This window comes from Castor canadensis, chromosome 14 (genome assembly GCF_047511655.1).
Source record: "Castor canadensis chromosome 14, mCasCan1.hap1v2, whole genome shotgun sequence".
Classification (NCBI taxonomy): Eukaryota; Metazoa; Chordata; class Mammalia; order Rodentia; family Castoridae; genus Castor; species Castor canadensis.
The window spans coordinates 48,773,569-48,795,692 of NC_133399.1; the positions used below are offsets into that span (position 1 = coordinate 48,773,569).

Here is a 22,124-nt window from a genome sequence, read left to right on the forward strand (position 1 = left end):
GACTGAGGAGAAGGATGGGAGAAGGGTATACTCCAGCCTCACCCCCTCCAAACTCATCCTTCTAACTTCACCCTTTTCAGCTTCACCATTCCATGCAGCTTTACCTCCTCCAGCCTCACCCCTCTGTAGCTTCATCCCCTCTATGCTCACTCCTTTCTGAAGCCACACTCCCCTCCACAGTGTCATCCAATCCTTTAGCTTCACGCCCCCCAGCCTCACTACTAGCTTCATTCACCTCCAACCTTATCTCCCTTTAGCCACAGCCCCTCTGTCCTCACCTCCCTTCAGCCTCACTTCCATTCAGCTTCACCCCTCTGTGCCTCACCTCTCTAGCCTCACTCCTTCCTCCATCCACATGCCTCCGGTCTCACCACTCTCTGCAGCCTCACTGCTCCCTCCAGTCTCAGCCTTCCTCTAGCCTCTTCCCCTTCATCCTCACCCCTTCCACCCTTACTGCTCCTTCCAGTCTTACTCCTTCTACCCTCACTACTCTTGAAACCTCACTCCTCCTCTAGCCTCATCCTCCTTCCTTATAGCCTCAACCCTCCCTGCAGCCTCACTCCTCTTCTGGCCTCACCCCCCATCCTCCCCCCTCCTGCTTCCTTTGCACAGTTTCCTCCCCCCGTCAGTGTCCTCCTTTTTGCTCTGTGACCCCCCCCTCCAGATGCTATCCCTTGCCTGGCTCCCCCACCCAGCACAGTCTTCGTTCCATAAGGAACCTGTATTTCCTTTGCTTCAATATCATGCTGTACCTGTACAATGCTGCATATTCCCTCTAGATGTCCCTGAAGTTGGTTGGTACCACAGGTGGGCAGAGAGGCCAGGGTGCCATTCATTTATACCAGGAGCTGGGGAGCACATCCCATGTATTATAGAGTAATCCTCGAAATCCTAATTCCATGCATTTGTGAATGAATGAATGAGAGAGCAAATGAATGATGGAGCTTGGATAGAGGCATCCTGTTCTGTGAGTGCCAGTGGGGAATCTCAGTGGGTAGAGCCCACTTCCAGGGTGGTGGACCCTGAAGCCTTTGCCTGTCACAACCTAGATCTTGACAGAGTCAGATGTGGATGCTGGATATGTAGTGGGTGGGTGGAAGGTTCCTGATGCTCCTCCCATGTGGTCTGCCTGGGACACCAGAGTTTCCATATGGGCCTTGTTTTTTATGGTGGGGGGCTGTATGTTGCAGGGGGATGATGGCTTTGCCTGCCTGCACAAGGACACCTCTTCCTGGGGGCAGGGACCTTCTCTCACTCCTACAGGGCAGCTGTGTACTGTCCCCCATCAAGCACCAGAGGGTGAGTTCCTGGGTTCTCCCAGGACCCCTCAGGAGGACCCCACCCAAGTGACTGGTGTCCATGCAGGAAGCAAGGTGGGGGATTTGGAGTTCCCATTCTTGACCTTGGGCCAGGGGCTGCCCCTCTCTGGACAGTGACTCACGTGGGCGGAGCGGGCACGGCACTCAGGACCTCGGTGCCTGGCCTTGTCCCCAGGACAGTTGGCCCCGATGGGACACGCTGCAGGCAAGGTCCGGCGCCCTCGTCCTCCGCCCAGGAGGCAGAGAGAAAGGTCGCCCTGCCAAGGTGATGGGCCTGGATGTTTGGAGCCAAACCTGCCCAGCCGGTTTGAGGCCAGCAGGTGGTGGGGTTAGGGAAGGCAGTGCATCTGAGGGTCACCCCCACCCTCCCTGGCTGGGAACAAAGGCCAAGTGTTTGGGCTGAGCCGACTGGACAATGGCCCCAGAATTCTACCCCAGAGGTGGTGGTGTGTTTACGGGGGGGAGTCACCTTTCTTCTGCCAACCTTGGGATCTTTATTTAAATATTTATGTTGCACTAATTGTAAACCAGGCACCAAAGCATATACAAGTAATTACTTCCAAGCAGCCTGGGCCCAGAGAAGTTGAGCCACCTGGTGGAGGTCACCCAGCAGCAGCAAGACAGGGCAAGTTGATTGCATGTTGCTGCTGCATGTCAGGTGGTGGTGGCCCAGGCCAAAGGGTTTCCAGCCTAGAAGCCTGAGTTACAGAACAGTTCAGTCAGTACAAGTATTAGGTGCCAGGGAGAGGTGTGAGGCCTGGGACATTCTGGATGAAGGAGGTGCCTGACTGTCCCCTGGGAATGCTTTCCAGATAGAGAGAAGGGCTTGGACTCCAGTGTTCTGAAAGCCCAGCTCCATTTCCACTGAGGAGGAGTCTCCACTGTAAAGTGCATGTTGTTTATAGGGGGGAAAGGGGAGGACACACACCACAGCATGACCGGGCTGACTTAACTCCCCAGCCCGCCTTGACCCTGACAACTGAGCAGCCCTGAGGCCCCACCCATTGTCCCAGTTCACTGGTGCACACCTGTCCTTCTGCTTGTGTTCTGCCCAGACAGACCATTCTCCCCTCCTTCATACACAGCTCTGAATGCCCTCTTCCTCTACAGGCTTCTCCTGTGTCTGGCTAAATCTTTGTCCCCTCCCAGTACCTTCCCTCATGGAGATTCTCCTAGGCTCCACAGACATCCCCTTCCCTTGGTCTCCTGGTATTGGAGACCCAGGAAGGCAGGAGTCATCTCCACTGCTTGCTGTGTTTGTCTCTGGAGTCTCCATTGTTTTGCTATGGAGCAGAGTGCTGCCCTCTGCCCGATCCTGGTAACTGGCTCCTGCCTCCTATCCACTTTGGCCTCAGAGGGCCCAGGCTTCCAGTGCTGGGACGCTTTTCACAACTTGATTTCAATGTCACTGCCAAGTGTGTCTGTTCCTGAGCCCAGAGTGGGTCTGTTTTGGCTACTGCATGTCTGGCTCAGGTTCTGGTAAATAAAGAGCCACTTTCTCCACTGAAGACACCTCACTGCATGCTGCTGAGCTCTGAGGTCCTTCAATCCTGCCTTGTATCGACATGTCACCCCTGCCTTGCCAGGCTCTGCTCCAGGGCTGGCCCTGATACAGCAGGCCCCTCAGGGCTTATATGTACATGGGGAATCTTGTCATGCCTCACATAGGTGGCTGTCATTCCACAGGGGATAGGAGCTATGCAGAGTGGATTTTCCTCCCTGTGATAGTGATACCAGGGAAGCCATCAAGGAGCTGCAGTGAGGTGGGAGGGAGGCAACACAGGAGCAGTGCATGTGCAAAGGCCCTGGGGCTGGTGCTGGTTGCATCTGCTCCAGGAGGAGAAAGGACGCCTGAGGGTGTGAATGAGGAAGACTGTGGAGGTGGGTGGCACTGTTCCATGGGCCCAGAAGGCATTGGGTTGATCTGGGATGTTGGGATGCAGTGGTCTCCTAAGAAGCCACCAGAGCAGCTCTGGCAGGGAGGTGGCAGAGCAGTGGGTGCTTTGGCAGAAGGTGGGAGCAGTGAGCGTAGGTGTTCGGGTCCCGAAGTGCTGCTGGGAGAGCCACATGCCTACCTGGCTTCCCACAGCCTCTCTGCCCTTCGCCATCCTGACTCTGGTGAACACCCCATACAAGCGAGGATTCTACTGTGCAGATGACTCCATCCGGTACCCCTACCGTCCAGACACTATCACCCACGGGCTCATGGCTGGGGTGACTATCACAGCCACTGTCCTCCTTGTAAGGCGGGAAGGGCTTTGAAGGTGGGGGGCAAGGATGTGCCTGGAGAGAAAAATGGAGATGGATGGGGGCTGGGGGGAATGGTGTGTGTGGGAGCCCCAGCTTTCCCCATGGGAGGACAGGCCAGGCCCTGGCCCTGTCCATTTTGGGTCTGCCGCTACTCCCTTGGCAGGTGTCAGCAGGTGAAGCCTACCTCGTCTACACAGACCGCCTCTACTCCCGCTCTGACTTCAACAACTATGTGGCTGCTGTCTACAAGGTGCTGGGGACCTTCATCTTCGGGGCGGCTGTGAGCCAGTCATTGACGGACCTGGCTAAGTACATGATTGGCCATCTGCGTCCAAACTTCCTGGCTGTCTGTGACCCGGACTGGAGTCGGGTCAATTGCTCTGTCTATGTGCAGCTGGACAAAGTGTGTAGAGGGAGTACGGCCAATGTCACTGAGGCCAGGTGAGTGCCAGGCCCAAGCGAGGCTCTCCAGTACAATAGGGAGAAAGCCCGGGTGACAGAGAAAGCTGGTGAGCAGAGCCAGCAGGAGGTGGCTAGGGGTCTGGGAGGTGGAGATGGAGGTCCCAGGGGTGGTGCATCTGGGAGGGCAGAGGCACAGCTGGGGATTCCAGGCACAGGCTCTCCTCCCTGCCACCCTAGCTGTGGGTTTCTGGTAAGGAATCATCTGTTGGGGTTGTCAGCATTGAGCCTCTCTGTCTTGCTCCCTTTGAGAACATCATTGACTTTAACTGTTGGTTATGTGTCTCTGGTTCTCTCAAGTCTTTTCTACTTGCAATTCCAGACTTCTTGGGTGTATAATTTGATGTTTTCCATGAACTTGGGAAAGCTTTTAGCACCATTTTTTCGCATATGCTCTTTGCCCCATCCCTCTCTCCTGGAGCCTGGCTGTGCATGCTAGGTGTAGCCAGTGTGATTGTGGCACCCTTGTTCCTCCTGATGGCATTTGGGTGCCCTAAGTTCACCTTACCTGTTTATACCTATTGGCTGTCAAGTCCTGTAGGGCTTTGTCACTTTGAATATTAATTTTCACGTCTGGAATTACTTTTTGGCTACCTGTTAACCCCTTCCGACTTTGCAGATCTCTGGTGGGAGTTCTTTGTATCTCAGCCATCCAGGATTTTCAATGGCTGCTTTTAGTGTTTCCCTAAGAACAGCTTCTGTAGAATGGATCCCTCTCCCAGTGGCCACTTCCTTTTTCTTGTCTACCTATCTTGTAAATATTTCATTGTGTTTGTTGATGCTCTTTATGTAGCAGCTTTCCTTTCCTCTTTCTTCTCTTTTTGGCGGTATTGGGGTTTAACTCAGGGCCTTGTGTTTGCTAGGCAGGTACTCTACCGCTTAGCCATACCTCCAGCCTTTTTTTTTGCTTTCATTGTTTTTCTGGATAGGGTCTCATGTTTTTGCCCAGGCTGATCTTAGTTTTTCCTATCTGTGCTTCTTGTGTAGCTGAAACGATAGGCATTTGCCATCAGGCCTGGCTCGTTTGGTTGAAGATGGGCTTTGCTAACTTTTGGCCTGGGCTGACGTTGAACCATGGTCCTCGAGATTCTTCTGATCTTCACCTCCTGAGTAGCTGGAATTATAGGCAAGAGCTGTGCTTTACCACATAATGGCTTTTCTGAGTGAATGGAGTGAAGTCTGTATTCCTACTCAAGTTAGTCATGAGGTTCTGCTGTTAGTGTGGTGGTCAGCCTGGGATCAGATGCAGATTTCTCCTTTTCTTGTTCCTTGGGTGCTGAGGATTTTGGAACCTGCGGTCTCAGCATGCTAGGCAAGTGCTGTACCACGGAGTCATAGCCCAGTCCTTAGGCACCTCCTTAAACTCTAGGGGCTGGAGAAAAACTACTAGAGTTACAGAAGAACTCCTCTGCCCTGGCCTTGTCCCATCTGCAGAGCCTGTGGTCAGTTCATAGGAGGGTTTGGGGCTGCCTGGCTCCCCTAGGCCTCATCCTTCTGAGAAGAGGCCTCAGCTGCTCTTCATGGCTTCAGGTAGCAGTGACTAGTGTCTTTGCATTAGGTGACATGACAGCCAGTCCTGAGAGTCATCAGCCATCCCAGCAGTGACTGTGGCTCTCTGTGCTGTGGCTGTGCCAAGTGTGTGGACTGCTGGCCTCGTCTGCTTCAGGACAGAGACTGGAGGGCATGAATGAGAGGACAGTGTGGAGGTGGGCCACGTGGCTTGGTGGCACTGGGGCCTCTTGACTGAGTGCCCTGCCTGTTGTAAGCTTCCTTTTGATTTGCAGAGCTGCCCCTCTGCAGCCTGCTTGCTGCCGATAGAGCTCTTTGCTTTGCCTCTCTGCTGTCTCTGACATCCTTTGCTAAACCTGGGATTTATGCAGACAGAAAGCATGGAGCTGCCTCAGTTTCCACAGATGGGAAATAGTTGTGGGAGGACAGTGGATGCAGAAGGGGCATCAGCTACTTGGGTGATGAATGGTCTGCCTGGGTTCTAATGGGCCTGGGTGTTGGCTGTGAGCCCCAGTCTGACACTGTTCTGTTGCCACAGGACTTGGAAGGGAATAAGGGCAACCTCATCTTGCTGGGATAAGCTGTGTGTGAAATCCCCTTGTGGTGGACATGGGCTGGGAGGCAGCAGAGAGGCCAGGCCTGAGAGCTATGGAGGAGAGAGGTGCCAAGAGAGTCACCTAGTTGCTGATGGCAGGCCAGACTCTGAAGTGCAGAGAGTTTGGCCCTGCTGTTGTTCCCCAGCTCCTGGACCCCACTGAGCCCAGTTGCCCTCTCCTTTCCTAGGCTGTTGTTCTATTCAGGACACTCCTCCTTCGGGATGTACTGCATGATGTTCTTGGTGGTGAGTTTTTCTGCTGACTTGCTTGCTGTGGAGCCCCAGCCAGGTCACGCCCCTTCCCTGAGTCTCAATCTCCCTGGCTGTGCAGTGAGCGTGGTGTGAGAGGAGGTGGTGCTGGGTAGTGCTCACAGCTTATTCATACAGATAGAAGCCTTGTGTCCCCATGCTGCTCCCCTGGCCTCAGAACTGCCACCTGTGCACTGGGCGGGACAGGGGTTGCTGGTAGTGCCTAGACTGACTGTGCCGCTCCCCACAGCTCTATGTGCTGGCGCAGCTCTGCTGAAGTGGGCACTTTTCTGCGCAGAGGACTGGCCCTCATAGTTGCCCATCAGCAATGAAACATATATGTGCAGACCCTAGGGTTCTGGGCCTTGTAGGCAGCCCTGGTCTATCCACTGTCCATGATCCTATGGGACTCACTAAAGCTGTTGCCTGTGGCGCACACCCTGAGTCCTGATTGTCCTACCCACACAGACCCAAGCACCTGACCAGGCTTCTGAAGTGAGTCACTTTTTCATCAAAGGCCTGGCTGTGAGCACCATGCAGCAAACATCCATTCACCTCCCCTAAATCCTTCTGATGACTCACTGATCTCTAGTAAATAAAAGGCTGCTCAATGAGAAAATGGACTTACGTTGTTCAGATGAGGGAAGAAAGTCTCATTTCTCGAACACAATGAGGAACTTACAGATCTCTGCTTGATGAAATTTTCGATGTGCTCCTAAACTTCTCTATCTATGCACTTGGACATTCTAATGCTGGCAAAGAACTCTTACCAGTTTAGAAATATCCTCATCCCTACCATCCCCAGGTGATGTCTGATCACCTGGCCTTTCTTCAACAAGAACTGTAGGGCCACTGTAGCCAGAACCAGCCTCACCCCTGAGGTTCTTCCTTGGTCATTTCCTACCCATTGAAATCCCTCCACCCCACTGGCTGGAAAAATTCCTTCTGCTGTATTTGGAATTGAGCTTGATCTCTCCCCAACTTCAAGAGCCTATAACAATGGCCTTTTTACCTATCTTGATGGTCCTGAATAAAGTCCTTCTTCCCACGCTTTAAGTGTCTCTGGGTAATTTTTTTTCTCTAACACTGCAAGTGGAGGAACACCAAAGATTGCCAGTAGCTTGGAGAGACAAGGAAGGATTCTCCCCAACTGGTTTCCTAAGGAGCAGGTCTCTGCTGATGTCTAACTTCAGAATTCCAGCTCCAAGATGGCAAAAGAATGAATTTCTGCTTAAACCACACAGTGTGCAGTAATACTAGAAAGTGCTTCCATGGTTGTCTTTGCACTAAAGATACCATTTGCTTCTCCCAACCCACCTCGCCAATAACATCAACATTTAGAGGACAGCTCTGAATTGGAGAAACGTGAACTTGCTCTAGGAATGGGTCAAGGGAAGTGGTCATAGCGCTTGGAGGGCTGAATTGAAAGAGCACAGAAGGTGGGGCTAAGATTAGGACAGGGGCAGGTATGAAGCTGGGAGAGGAACGGACTTGAGCACACCTCCCCTCTTCTGAGTCTGGCCTGTCTCATGAATTTTCTCAGGAGACCTAGAGTCCCATGGCTCCAAAGTGGGATGATGCCAACCGCCCAAAGAATGACCTAAATAAGTCCAGCCTGAATAAGAAAAGTGTATTAGTAGGGGTCACGTGTAGAGTAGTGGATGACTACAGAGGACTATATTGACTAGGCCTGGACTGAATCTCCCAAAGAACTATCACTTGGATTCTACCAAACCCAGAGGGTGCCAACTTTTGCCTACCAGGCTCCTATTTATGACTGAGTCTATAGCAGAAACCTGGACCTAGAGCGCCACCTACTGTCAAAATAGCAGGAGCAATTACAGGTTCTAGAGTCTGGGAGTTACATGCTTATGCATGTTCTGTCCTTGCTCTTCCCTGGGGCTTATCAGAGGGCTTGTTGTGCTGCAGTCTGGCATGCTAAACAATGAAATGGTGACCTGTTGCAAGATAAGAGCTACTCTGGTTGGGAGTTGGACCAGTCATACTACATCACACTTTGCTATCCTGTCTTGGGGATCTTCCAGTCTGGAGAGTCCTGTTCTCATCTCAGGAGTGGGCATCAGACCCAAGACCACAGGCTGAGTCTTCTCCCCAGGCAGCAAGTTTCACGCCCAATATTTGGGGGGCATTTTCCTCTCCATACCTCTTCCTGCTCAGCTTTTTCTTCTGAGGTAGCCTCAGCACCTTCCAGTCTGCTGGGATGGAAGGGAGGCCTATTCCAGCCTGTTCAGGAATATAGGGGTAAGGGGCTGTAGCTTTTCTCCAGGCCAAAGGATGCCCCTCTACCCTCCCTGTGCTGTGCTGGGTCTTGACAGTACATGGATTTTAATAGGAAATGGCCACCACTTTTCTTCTTTTCCTATTCTTGAAAAGAGGAAGTGTTCATTTTTACATCTTCTCCGTATAAGGAAGGTAAGAATTTAGGATTCCCCTAGAGGAAAGGGGTGCATCCATGCCCCAAATGAACACATCCACACATGTGCACACTCACCCACAAACCACCATACCCTTGTGATAATCCCACACCAACACAGCCCCATGACACACCCATGCACACAAAATACACATGTACACACAAGCATACACAGCATGCACATATAGAACATACTCATACAGCACATGTGCACAAAATACGCATGCACATACATGTACACATGCAGATAAAATACAGAGCACATATGTACACACAGCACAGAACACACATGCGCACACAGAAAATATGCATATACACACACAGCACATAGTACACACGTATTCTTGTCTGGCTTTCTCTTCTGAGGTTACAGAATTCAGAGGAATCCAGTGAGGAGCCAGGAGAAAAAAAGGGATGAGCATGACAGCAAAAAGAAAGAGAAGAGGCCTTGTTTCCCAGGATAACAGGGATTCCCTTCCCTGACCCAACTGCCACAAATCCTAGGGTCTGACGAGATGCTGGTGTCTAATGGCATTGAAATAAGAGAAATGAGACCAAGCCATATATATTATGAATGAGATGGGCAAGGCTTCTTCCTGGGGGAATAGGAGGGAGCTTCAGATCAAGCTGCCCAACTTCAGTTCAGTCAAGTTCATGGGAGAAGCAGTGAACAGCAGGAGGATCAGGCTCAACAGAGCAGCAGCTTTTATTTTCACAGTGACCTGAAGTCGGGTAATTGTCCACTGGTCACAGGCAGTTTTGTTTTGATTTGTTTTTTTGCGGTCCTGGGGTTTGAACTCAGGGCCTTGCTTACTAGGCAGACACTCTACCACTTGAGCCACACCCCAAGTCTACAGGCACAGGTTCTAAAGATTTTCTTGTTGTGTGCAAACATCTTGGCTTTATGCTTGGTGGGCTACCTGAGGTCAACGTTGCTCAGGGACTGATGAGATACTTTGGTTGCTGACCTCATCGCTTTGCATAAAGTCCTGGCCTCATGTTTTGGTTGCAGCTGTAGGGTAAGGCTGAGGGACTGAGGATGTTTGGCCTATTGACAAACCATGAGAGTTGGGTAGAGGAAACACAGCTCCTCCAACAGGCAATAGGCCAAGTTAACTCTGTATTAAAACCTTGAACAAAACACTCTTCCAATGATCAACTTGTCTACATGCCAACCTGAGTAGAGTCTGACTCAAAGATCGAGGCAGTGTGAGAATCTGAGTTCAGTGCCCAGTTGACTGCCACCAAAACAAAACAAAACAAAACACAAAAACACTGTGAGCTGCACAAAGTACAGATTCAGTTTAATCAATTTGGGCAGGTCCTCATAAGGGCTTCTACCCTTTTCTCCACTTGCCACAGTTGTCTATCATCTATTATATATCTGGCCAGGAGTATTTTTGTCAATATCATAGATCTACAATTTACTAATAATTTCTTAAAGTACACTATATTATTTTTCTGTTTTGTCTTTTCAAGAGTCAGGAAAGCTTTTGTCTGTTGTGATGACAGTATTCTTAATGTGAAGACACGATGATGGGACGTGTGTGCAGGATGTATACTTTTGTCACACAGTTCATTGTAAGGCAGAGTATTTTGATTCTGATATTCTCAATTGTGAATTAAGCAGTAAATTAGTCATTTTCTATTCATGACTAGCTATATTGATAATAAAATTATTTATAAGTTCACCTAAATGTGGACATTGGAGAGTCTGGGCACCCAATAATCCCTTGTATTCCCTAAGAGGCAACTGTTTTCTCCCATGAAACACAGTTGTCACATCTAAACTAACTCAGAGACTGTGCTTCTGTTTCCTTCTCTATGTTCATCCTTCCTGCAGAGCAAGCTGACCTTCATTAGCCCTTTAAACTCTTCTGTTTTAGGAAAGCATCACGATGAGCCATTGCAGAGGACCAAAATAAAGACAAGTATTCTTTGGAACAAGTGAAATAAGTAATCTAGTCACAATGAGTCAATTTGTCTTTGCAACATATTTTTACAGAGTCACTCCTTTGAGAATGTTCAGTTGTGAGTTGAAATGGAATCTGTAAAATGCAAATTTCTTCTCTAAAGTGACCAGTATTTTAGAGAGAGAAATCTTTAGTCATAGCATAACAAAAAAATAGCAATAAGTTTATACATTATTACTTTAACATGAATCATATAAAAGAGATCTTGAGTTATATTTAATAATTTGCATTATTAAATTTTTTCAGTACTGGGGATTGAATCAGGGCCTGCACTTGCTAGACAAGCACTTTACCACTTTAACCATGCCCCCCAGTTCTTCTGGTTTTCTTTTTCAGGGAAGGTCGCATGATTTCATCTGGGCTGGCTTCAGATTATGATCCATCTAACTTTACCTTCTTAGTAGCTGGAATTACACCATTTCTGGCTTGTTTTTGAGATAGGGTCTCACTAACTTTTGCCAGAGCTGGTCTTGAACTCATGATCCTCCTACTTCTACCCCCAGTAGCTGGGATTTCAAGCATGTACAAACACATGCAACTGCATTAATTTTTGGGTCATAATTGCTCCACTTAACAATATCAATTACTGGCAACTGAAAAACCAAATCTTAAGGTTTACTTAAAATAGTTTCATATTTACACAGAAATTGTGAATAAAGCACATAGTTCCCATGTGCCTTCACCCTCTCCTCCATCAGTATTCTCATGATCTACAGCAAAGTTCTTAATGTATTAAGTCATTTGTCATAATGTAGAAATATGTGTATGCCATCATTGACTAACGTCCATGTTCTCTTTGGATTCCCTTAGTTCTCCCTTTTCCTGTTTGAAGAGGCCATCCAGAATCTCACAGGATACTCGGTCATCGTGTCTCTTCAGGCAGTTCTTAGAGGTAATGGTTTCTCTGACTGTCATTCTGATGACCATGACTGGGTTACGGTGGATGTGTCAGATGTCTTGTGGGTTGACCCCCTTGGGATTTTCTTCTCCATACCCTAAGTGTGAAGAAAGGAGTCTTCAGAAAACTCAGCAGGGGAAGTGTTAGAAAGTAATTCAAAATGACCATTCTTTCCCCTGGACTTCCAAGATGTGTGTCCACTAATTTAATGTCCACACTGTGGCCTTAGTACTAACACAGTATTCATAAATACTATTCTGACTTCAAATACTAATATACCAGCTACACTATCACCTATAATACCTACATAGTGGTCTCCTAATGCTAATGTAATTTGTACTACCTTAGTGTATTTGAGGGTACTGTGTGGCCTCTGATAAAATTTAATATCCATATTGGGACCCTAAATTATTGTAATTTCCACACTGGGTCCTTTAAACCTAATACTGATATCCACAATACTTTGTCCATGTAATAGCCTCTAACTGCTTTTCTAATAAGAGGTAGAGAGCGGCCTTTACTACCTATGTAATAGCCACATAGTAGACTTGGAATATCAATAATTTTCACACAGTGGCTTTAATGCTAATATAATATCCACACAGTACCCTCTCATCTAATATCCATACCGTGGACTCTAGTGACATTCAGATATTTCTTACATGGGCAGCATTCTCTCAGCTTTGGCTGAACTGTGTTTGGGCCTCTGCAATGAAGACTGAAGTCCGTTTCTCTGGCATGTTATTCCCATGGATGTGTTAAAAAGTAATTGACTCCTCAATAATTTCAAATTTTGAAGAAACCTGCAATACTGGCACAAAGTACTCTTTATCCTTTCACTCCCATGCCTCAGTAATTATTGATTTTCTGCATTTGCAAGACCACACAAAACACTGTGATGTATTTTGCCTAGAGCAGAAACATTCCCAGGTAACCACCAGCTATCCTCAAATCAGGACCAATGTGGTTTTTTCCATGGTAATCCAGTCTAGGCCACTTTCCACTTACTACCTCCTGCACCTGGAAGAAAGGGTCTTTTTCCATGTAGATCTAGTTTCCTTTTTCTGGACTCCTTCTTGAGACTGTCTCTCATCTTCATGACCTTGACACCTGTAAAGTGCACACACAGTTTTTGTTTAGGCGCCAGTTTCCATTTCTTTGGGGTACAGATGTAGGACTGGTAGTGTTGAGCGTGTGGCAACTCTGTAACTCTGTTCTTAACTTTCTGAGGAAACACTGAGTGATTTCACACATAGGCTGTACCATTTTGTATTGCCATGGTAGTGTTTAAGGATTCCAATTTCTCCACATCCTTATTGACACTTGTTAATTATTTAGATTACATCTGTTCTAGTAGGAGTGAAGAGGGGACTGTCACTATGGTTTTAATTTGCATTTTCATAATGGCTGAGAGGTCAAGCATCTTTTCATGTGTTTGTAGGCAAAGTATGTATTCAAGTAATTTTAACTGAGTTTGTTGTTTTTTGGCCTGTCATTATAAAAGTTTTCATATTCCACATAGCCGACTCTTATCAGATATTTGAAGTGCAAATTTTCTTCCATTTTTGTGGACTGTCGGGCCATAATATGAAATACACGTTTGGTCTCTGCCCGTTTCTGGCACTTAGCTCTTGAGCCTTGAATCTGTGAAGCGATGAGGTGACTCATCACTTGCACTTGGGCTCCTGGATGGTCCAGGGTGGCTGGCTGTGGGGGAGCCCACCATGTGGTCAGAGGTTGGAACTTCCTCTACACTACTAGGGAGGGGAGGATTGATGGAAGTTGATCTGATCACCAGTGACCAATGATTTAATTCATGAATCTATCATGGAGACACCACAGTAACCTGGAAAGGACAGGGTTTGTAGATCTTCCAAATTGTTGAACACTTGGAGGTGCTGGGAGGCTGGTGCCTGGGGAGGGAACAAAGCCCTACTCCTTACCCCTTTGCCACTTCCCTTTTCCCATGTGTCAAAAATCCCTATCACCTGGTAAATGTATAGCTGAAGCAGATGCAAGAGAAAAGAAATCATAGAAGGAAAAGAACCCTTAATGAAATTTCACACTGGAGGGTTTAGCAGAAGCTACTGCAACCCTCAACAAGCTCCTGTAGAAGTCTGAAACAAGTTCCCAACACAAACAGGTTTGCATTAACTGTGAGGAAGGTTCATGGTGCAGTTTCTGCTAGGAAGCAAATCTATGATTAAAAAAAGAAACAAACAAGCAAACCACCACGCACATAGTTCTGCAAAGAGTGACAATTTCTCAAGAAAAGTCTGATAGGCCCTTCAGGAGGGATTCCAGAAGAAAGTATTGGAATTCCCAGAAATGACATCTCCATGGTATTACTGACCCTGAAGACTTTTCCATTGAGACAGGTGGGGAGGTGGAAGACAGTTTTACTGATGATTCTGACCTTGTGTAAGCCTAGGCTAATGTATGTGTAGGTATCTTAAGAGTTTTTTTTTCTCCTTTGAGACAGGGCCTTTCTGTATAATCCAATCTGGTCTAAAACTCATAATTTTACTGCTTCAGCTTCCCAAGTGCTGGCTCTTTAGTTTTAAACAAAAGTTTACTTTTTTGTATAAAATAAAAAAAAAACAGGGAGAAGCATAAAAAATAAGGATACATGGAAGTATTTTATAGTGGTACAAGATACTGGTGTTTTAAGCTAAGTGGTATTACAAAAGTGAAAAAGGTTAACATTTTAAAGTTAAGAAGCAGAAAGTTTTATAAATGTAATTTCTTCTTGAAAAAGGTTAATTTTTACAAATTTAAATTTCGTGGAATTTAAGTCCATAGCAGTAGAATAATATCCTAGACCTTGGCACTCATTAGCTAATCACTCACTGACTCAATTCACTCAGAATAACATTTAGGCCTGTGAGCTCCACACAAGGTAAGGGCCCTTATGTACCATTGCTTATCTTTCATACCATATCCTTACTGTTCCTTTTTTTTGCATTTAATACACAAATATGTATCATTCTGTTATCACTACCTGCACTACTCAGTACAATAACAGGGTGCTGAAAGCTTTTCCACACTGTTTACATTTACAGAGCTTTTCTCCAGTATGAGTTCTCTCCTGTCTTCGAAGGGAATTGGAAGATCTAACAGTGTTTCCACATTGCTTACCCTCACAGGATTTTCCCCAGTATGACATGAAAGGCTCCTTTCATGTATTGAAAGGAGCCTTGAAATCTGAAGGTTTTACTACATTGTTTACATTTATAGGGTTCCTCCCCCCCCTTCTGAGTTCTTTCCTGTCTTAGAAAAGAACTGGAAGAATTAACAGCTTTGTTACAAATGACTGATAATCAGTCATTTAAAAATCTTTTCACATTAGGAAACTAAAGAAAGAACCTTACACTTTAGTAAACTAGCAGGAATAGAACAACTAGAGAATGAAATTGCAAACAAGAAATCAATGGAGAAAACAACGATCTCAACAGCTGGTTCTTAAAAATGTCAACAAAGCTGATAAAATGACAGTCAATACGGAAACATGAGAGGACTGAAAATTACTGATTGGAATGCAAGAGGGACCACCTTTAGTACTATGGATATTAAGAGAACCACAAAGAAAGATTGTGAACTAATCCATGATCACAAATTTTGTAACTTAGATTAAATGAACAGAAGTAATAAGATAAAAAATATGAATAGGACTATATGTATGCAAAGAAAAGTGAGTCAATATCTAATAAATATCCAAGAAAGGATGGACAAGACCTGGCTGATTACACTGGTAAATTTCTCTATACATGAAAGAAAGAATTGACATCACTTCAGTACAATGTCTTACAGGAAATAAAAGCAGAGTAATCACTTCGTAATTCATCCTATGAGACCAGCATTACCCTACTATGAAAACTCGACAAAGACATTACAGAAAAGTACAGACAGACAGATGCAAAATCCTCAACAAATATTAGGCAATTGGATTTTAAAGAATATTGAAATGTATTAAAATGTATTTCCAAGGGAGAGCTTGTGCTTACATATGCTTATATTACCTGGTTGATCCTCAGCACCCAAACAAAAAAATGTAAGGCAAAACAAAACAAAAAACCCAGATAATATAATTTATTCCATCCACAAGCTAAATGGCAAAAATCATATAACCATACCATGAATTGAACTATATCACAAGAGTTGAAAGCCTCTGAGAGCGAGAACGGTTAAGAAAAATAACTGTCTTTACCCATAAATGTCACACTTGTCTAGGTAGAAAATCCCAAGAACCAACAAAAACTTCAGGGAACTATTGAGATGTTACAGCAAACTTGTAGAATATGAGATTGCTATACAAAAGTCCATCATTTCCTTCTATACCAGCAATGAAGAATGGGTATTAAATGAAAAACACAATCACTTTTGAAGCACCAAGAATAAAAGAGAGAAATTCTTATGTATAAATCTAAGACAAATCTTAGACAAAAGTCTAATGAAAAAAACCAAAGAGCCACATAAATGGACAGCTATTCCCTGATCATGGAGAGGAAACTTTGACATTGTTATGAGTTTTCAATTTGAACTATGGGTTCAACACTATTTCAATTTAAATCCCATCAAGTTATGTCTTCAACAACAGAGAAGTGATCCTAAAGGTTATAATGGAAAGGCACAAAAACCAGAATGGTCAAGCCCACTCTGAAAAGAAATAGTACACAAGACTGACAGGACCCGAAATTAAGAGTTACTATGAAAACTACAATAATGAGACAGTGTAGGATGTGGAAAAAAAATTAAGCAGATACAAACAGATCAGAATGGAAAACTCAGAAATGAACCCACCAAAATATAGTCAATTGATCTTTGACAAAGGAGCAAGGGAACCTCAACGATGAAAGTGTGGTCTTCTCAACAAATGCTAGTGGACCACTTTGGAATCTTTTTGCAAAACAATGAAATTAGACACCGACTTTACAACTTTCAGAATATTAACTCGAAATGGATCATAAACCTGAATTCAAAATGCTGAGTTTAGAACTTCTGGAAGACAACACAGAGAAACTAGACGACCTTGAGTTTGGCGACGAGGTTTCAGGTGCCACACCACCAGCATGACCTGTGAATGAGAACCTGATCAAGAGGATTTCGGTGGAATTAAAACCTGACCTCGCCGCACATTCTGGGGAGATGTGGAGGTTTGGACGCGGGGCTGCCCAGAGAGGGGCTGGCTGAGGCCCAGGTCGCCGCGCAGGGTCAGGAACTGGTCCGCAAGCTGCGGGCGGGACCGAACCGACAGCGAGCTGACAGTCGCCCGCATGGGAGCTGATGCGGGAGGCCACGTCTGCCGGAGCCGGTCCTGCCGGTTCCACGCAGCTCGTTCTCCTCGCCTCAGGACACCGGCCCTAACGCTCCCATTTCCCGACTTTCCCCGGGTTCTCCTTACTGTCTGTGGTCAGTGGAGGTCCCAGCACAGCAAAGGCTGAGCGCCAGTCTTCTTCATCCGCTGCTGAGCCAAGATCACAAGCACTGCCAGAGCCAGAAAGGAAGATGCAGTGCGTGGAGATCCCGCCTCTCTCCTCTCAACTGATGCTCCCTATTGGACAGTTATGCGGCTCCGCCCTGAAGCCTGATTGGCTAGTGATCCAGGTCCCACCCGCTACAACTTGAGTGACAGTGGACGTGACCCCTAGAGTGGTGACTAGAGCTGAAATGACAGGGAAAGAAAGCCACAGTACTTCCCAGCCAGGGCTTCGTCTCTAGGCAGACGTGGCACACCTTGAGGATAAGTGTGTTTAAAAAGAACTTGGTCCTGCCTTTCACAACGTGCACCACTGTCTTCTTTTACTCAGTGGGCACTTCCTGTCCTTTCTTCTGGGCACAGGGTTGCAAGTGGGAGCAATCGGTTTCATAATTAACGCAAACACAAATCTTTCATTTGCATAAGGGGCCTGCTGTGGTTGGTGCAGATATCCTTGCCACCTTCTGGCTATGTAAGCAGGCTGCTCCTGTCCCTTTGTGAGCGGCTGGGAGACACCCACCTGTGCTTCCTGCTCCTGGTGTTGCAAAATTCCCAGGAAAGACTTTCTCTTGAGTGGTCTTCCCTACTTTTGCTGAGAAGAGAACTGGTGGCAAGCGAAGTGGCAGCAGTGGCAGAAAGGAAGCAGCGCCAGCAGCAGGGCAACAATGGGAGCTGAGCGGCCCCAGTAGCAGTTGCCTCAGGCTGATCGCAGCTGAACATCCTGGGGAAACTGACAAGAGTGGGGGGAATTGTTGGGATCCCAGTGGAGAGACCTTTCCCGCCAAAAGTCCCAGCCTGGGACACAGAAGTGCTGAAACCTGAGGGCCTTGGGCTGAACTCCAAGGCCTATACCTTATGCTGCCATTTTAGCTGTCAGTGGCTAGGATCATTGCCTCTGCCTGCAAATACTCAGGGATTCTCATCCAAGTGATAAAAAGTTCTGAAAGTGATCATGGTGGTGGTTATGCAGATCTTGAATGTACTAAGAGATGCTGGATTTTACACTTGGAGAACTGTGTAGTATGTCAATTACCTCTCAATAAACTTGCCTGTTAAGAAATCCAATGGTGGATTGTAGATATTTTAATTATCCATTGTGCACATAAATACTACACAGGATGAGTATTTCTATGCTTTACAATATGCTTAAAATGAAATTAATCTAACACTTAAATAGTTTTAAGATAAGTATAATGGATTTTCTGTGAAACAGATACAAATTGATGCCTGGCAGTGTGGCTCTGTGGAGGAGCACTTGTGTAAGTAGCACATCAGTGTTTTCACAGAAACAGGAGATTTCTTCCATAAAAATAGGAGATTCTTTAGAGCCTAGAGTTGCTTTTCTCAAAAAGGAGGAAATGACATCTAAACTAGGGTTTCTGCTTTTGTCCTCATCTAGTAATGCATGTAATAAATAAGCTTCCACATTAATAAACAAGGGTAAATTCACTGCCCCAAAATAGAACCTGTGTTGTTAGGAGCAAGGGCTTTGACATCGTGGAAACCATCAACTCCAAGGAAAATATTAAAAATTTTTTCATTGGTTTTTGTTTTTTTTGTGTGTGGCTTTGCATTTACTAGGCAACTCTTTCCACATGAGCCACAACCCAGCCTAAAACCTTTCTATTTGGGTGAGGCCCTTTTGAGTACCATCATTCAACTTCTGCAGACCAGTGGAGCTGAATTAATCACATTACCTTATGCAATGAGTCAGAGGGCTACCACCACGTCCCAGGATGTGTATTATGTATGTACACATATGGCTTAAAATCCCCAATATTTCCCATGATGCATGCAGTTGGCTTTCAAACATATACACAGGAAATACATGCACAGAATATTTAAAAAATACTAAAGAAAATACCTCAGAATGCCTTTTCTATAGTTCCATTTCCATCTCCTTTTCTTTGTAAAGGTGATTTGACAGACTTATCTTGAAGTGTTCTGGCTTCCTGTAGTTGTGCCAATTGCCTCTGAAGTTCATTTAGATTCTCTGAAGCCTAGAGATACATTTCATTAAATTTTGGACTCATTTATTTGCAAGGGTACAAATCTAAAATTTTAATTAATGACAGAATCTTAAAAAACAGAAACTGTGAAAACGAAGTGCAAACTAAAGCACAAAGTCCTTATTTTGGACTTGAATTGAAGGCCTCGTTCTTGGTAGGCAAGTGCTGTACCACTTGAGCCATGCCTTCAACATTTTTCTTTGAATTATTTTCAGATAACATCTCATCCTTTCTTGTGTGGGCTGGCCTTAGACAATGGTCCTCTTACTATGTCTCCTGAATAGCTAAGATTACAGGCAAGAAACACCACATCTGGATTATTTATTGAGATGGGGTTTTGCTAACTTCTTTTTACCCTAAGGCTCCTCCCAATCTTTGCCTGGTGGATAACTGGAGTTGCAGATATGAATCCCCATATCTAGCCACACAAATAAATATCATTTATTCCATATGTATAATTCAAATTTTAACTTTCTAAATGATAGCTACATTTTTCAATGAGCAAACATAGTATTGAAGAATTTAGGCAGAAATAATATTGCATAATGCATGTTTTTAAGACTTTTAACTATTTTTATTATAGGTTAGCTATCAAAGCTAGTTAGCCTATAATTGAATATTAAAAATGGCTAAATTAAATGTTAAACTCAGTTTGCCTTCCATTCCTTTATTCACAAAACATATACTAGTTGAATTTTGTGGCTCATGCTTATAATCCCAGCCGTTCAGGGGACAGACTTTGGGAGGAATGTAGTTCAAGACCAGCCAAGGCAAAAATTTAGTGAGAGCCCATCTTAATCATCAACCAAGCATTTTGGCCTGTGCCTGAGGTCCCAGCTACAAGGTGGGCACAGGTAGGAGAATCGCAGTTTTAGGCCAGCTCCTAACCAAAACACAAGACCTTATCCATAAAGAAAACAAAGGCAAAAAAAGGGCTGGGCTGTGGCTCAAGTGATGGAAAGCATCTCTAGCAAGTGCAAGGCCCCAACTTCAAACCACAGTATTGCAAAAATAAAAATAGAAAACATAGACTGTGCATGTTAGAGAACAAGAGTTATAGTGATTTTAGCTATAAAAGTCATCATTTATTTTTCAGGTAAGATAACATTCTGTTGCAAATCTATATAAAACAATAATATGACACATTATAATGTTTGGTTTAAATGGAATGGTGGTCCCATAAGATTATATGACCTAGCGATGTGGTACATGTGATAAGTGTGTGGAAGTTAATGTTTGTGATGTTTTCACAATGACAAAATTGTGAAAAAATTGCCAAGCAACACATTTCTCATACCCTATCTCTTCTGGAACATGGCCACCTATATAAAGTCCAAGGAATATTATAAGTAATGTAATTGAAAGAAATTTGGAAATATGAAGTCTTTACCAAAGATTAATTTACCCTGTTTTAACTCTGTTCTTGCAGCCTTTATTTCCATATGACATATTCTAAGACTCATCTTGAGTCGTTTCATTTCAGCCTCACTATATTGCTTTGCTTTTGCACTTAATGGTTCTGTAATCTTTTCACACATGTGATGGGCATTTCTTCTCTTCGTGGCTTCTCTTATGGAACATCTGGAAGGAAATATGCTCATCTTAAAATTCATTTTGTTTGAAAATGGAAAAGGTCATTGTGTGATCTGAGTCTTCAGATGTTGGTTCTCATCCCAATTAATTTTTATGTTACTCATGTTTTTAGTTTCACACTTCAAACTCTTCCAAAGGGCATACAAACTTTAAACAGAACATGAAAGAACTTTCTGTTAATTGCTGGATTTTGGTTATTGGTAATTCTGGCAAATTTTATGGACAAGGAACTTTGAAATTATTCACTAAAGTAACAAGGTTAATACTGTCTTTTTATACAGTCATAACCACTCCTTCATCAAACCAGAGAATTTAAAGTTAACCATCTTTACAAGTTCCTTTATACAAAAAGATTATAAATTGACTAGAAATAAAATTTTATGTGCATGAACTATTATTGGTATCCCTCAAAATGATTTGTAATGTAAGACGTACCTTTAGACATTTCCACAAAACACATATCTGGACTCAAGACTAGGGTAAGGAGTCTAATATCTGTTATCACACTTTTTATGTTCTTTTTGTAACATTTTGCCTTATTTTGTTGATTGTTATCTATTTTATGGACAATTTTAAAATCCCATTTGGAGCTTGACAGGAACTAATTATTAATTCAATAGTAAAGAGTCCATGTTCTCTCAACAGATTTAAATTAATTTTATGCATACCTGGGAGACATTGAATAAACTAATAAGCAATAAACTAATAAATAACATTTTAATTCATGCATGTTGAATGAGAATAAAACCACTGGGCATATCAGGCTCAGAGGTAGAGGGCTGGCTAGCATGCGTGAGGCCCTGGATTTGACATCCAGCACCACTAATTTGAAAAGCTTTATAAATAAAAAAATAAATTTTTGATAAAAAGGCTATTTCTTACTCTGTTGGAAGACTTGTGGATGAACACAAATCTCCTTGAGAATATTTTAGAGGTATTGATGAAAAGACCTTGTTAAGTTCTCACACTATGAGTTGCATGCAGCTCTCTTTGTCTGCTTTTTTGTTTGGGAGATTTCCTTGTGCCTAGCAAGCACTGTGTCACTGAGCTATATTCCCAGCCCTTGCAATTTTTACTGGAATGTGGCCACACTCAGTCATTTCTTGTTTGTAACAGATGTTGGACCACCATGGCAGAGATCTTATGGTCCAAACCCTTAAATATTTCTGATGTGGCCTTTTGAAGAAAAATTTTGCCAGTGACTAGTTTAGTATATCACCAATCCTGTGAAGAAATCTTAATAGGTTTTACCAATATATTTAAATACTGATAGGACATGGCTCCCATGTACAATCCCTTAACAATGAATTTGGGAGTCTAATATTTCAGCAGTCCATATATTTGGAATGAGAAACAAGTG

General features: G+C 44.5%; 1 protein-coding gene across 1 annotated transcript; it reads left to right on the plus strand.

The window, feature by feature from the left end:
* Window positions 1-2,757: 2,757 nt before the first annotated feature.
* On the plus strand, window positions 2,758-6,492 carry LOC109679855 (phospholipid phosphatase 2-like). Its single transcript, XM_074053443.1, has 3 exons — window positions 2,758-3,560; window positions 3,733-4,010; window positions 6,321-6,492. Exons 1-3 carry the CDS (start codon window positions 3,249-3,251, stop codon window positions 6,475-6,477), a joined length of 747 nt encoding a protein of 248 aa, XP_073909544.1. The 5' UTR covers window positions 2,758-3,248; the 3' UTR covers window positions 6,478-6,492.
* The last annotated feature ends 15,632 nt before the right edge of the window (window positions 6,493-22,124 follow it).

Coding starts and splice junctions, on each gene's coding strand:
- LOC109679855 (XM_074053443.1), top strand. CDS start 3,249: ATGTTGGGATGCAGTGGTCTCCTAAGAAGCCACCAGAGCAGCTCTGGC. Junction 3,561..3,732: donor TCACAGCCACTGTCCTCCTT/GTAAGGCGGGAA, acceptor CTCCCTTGGCAG/GTGTCAGCAGGTGAAGCCTA. Junction 4,011..6,320: donor GCCAATGTCACTGAGGCCAG/GTGAGTGCCAGG, acceptor CTCCTTTCCTAG/GCTGTTGTTCTATTCAGGAC.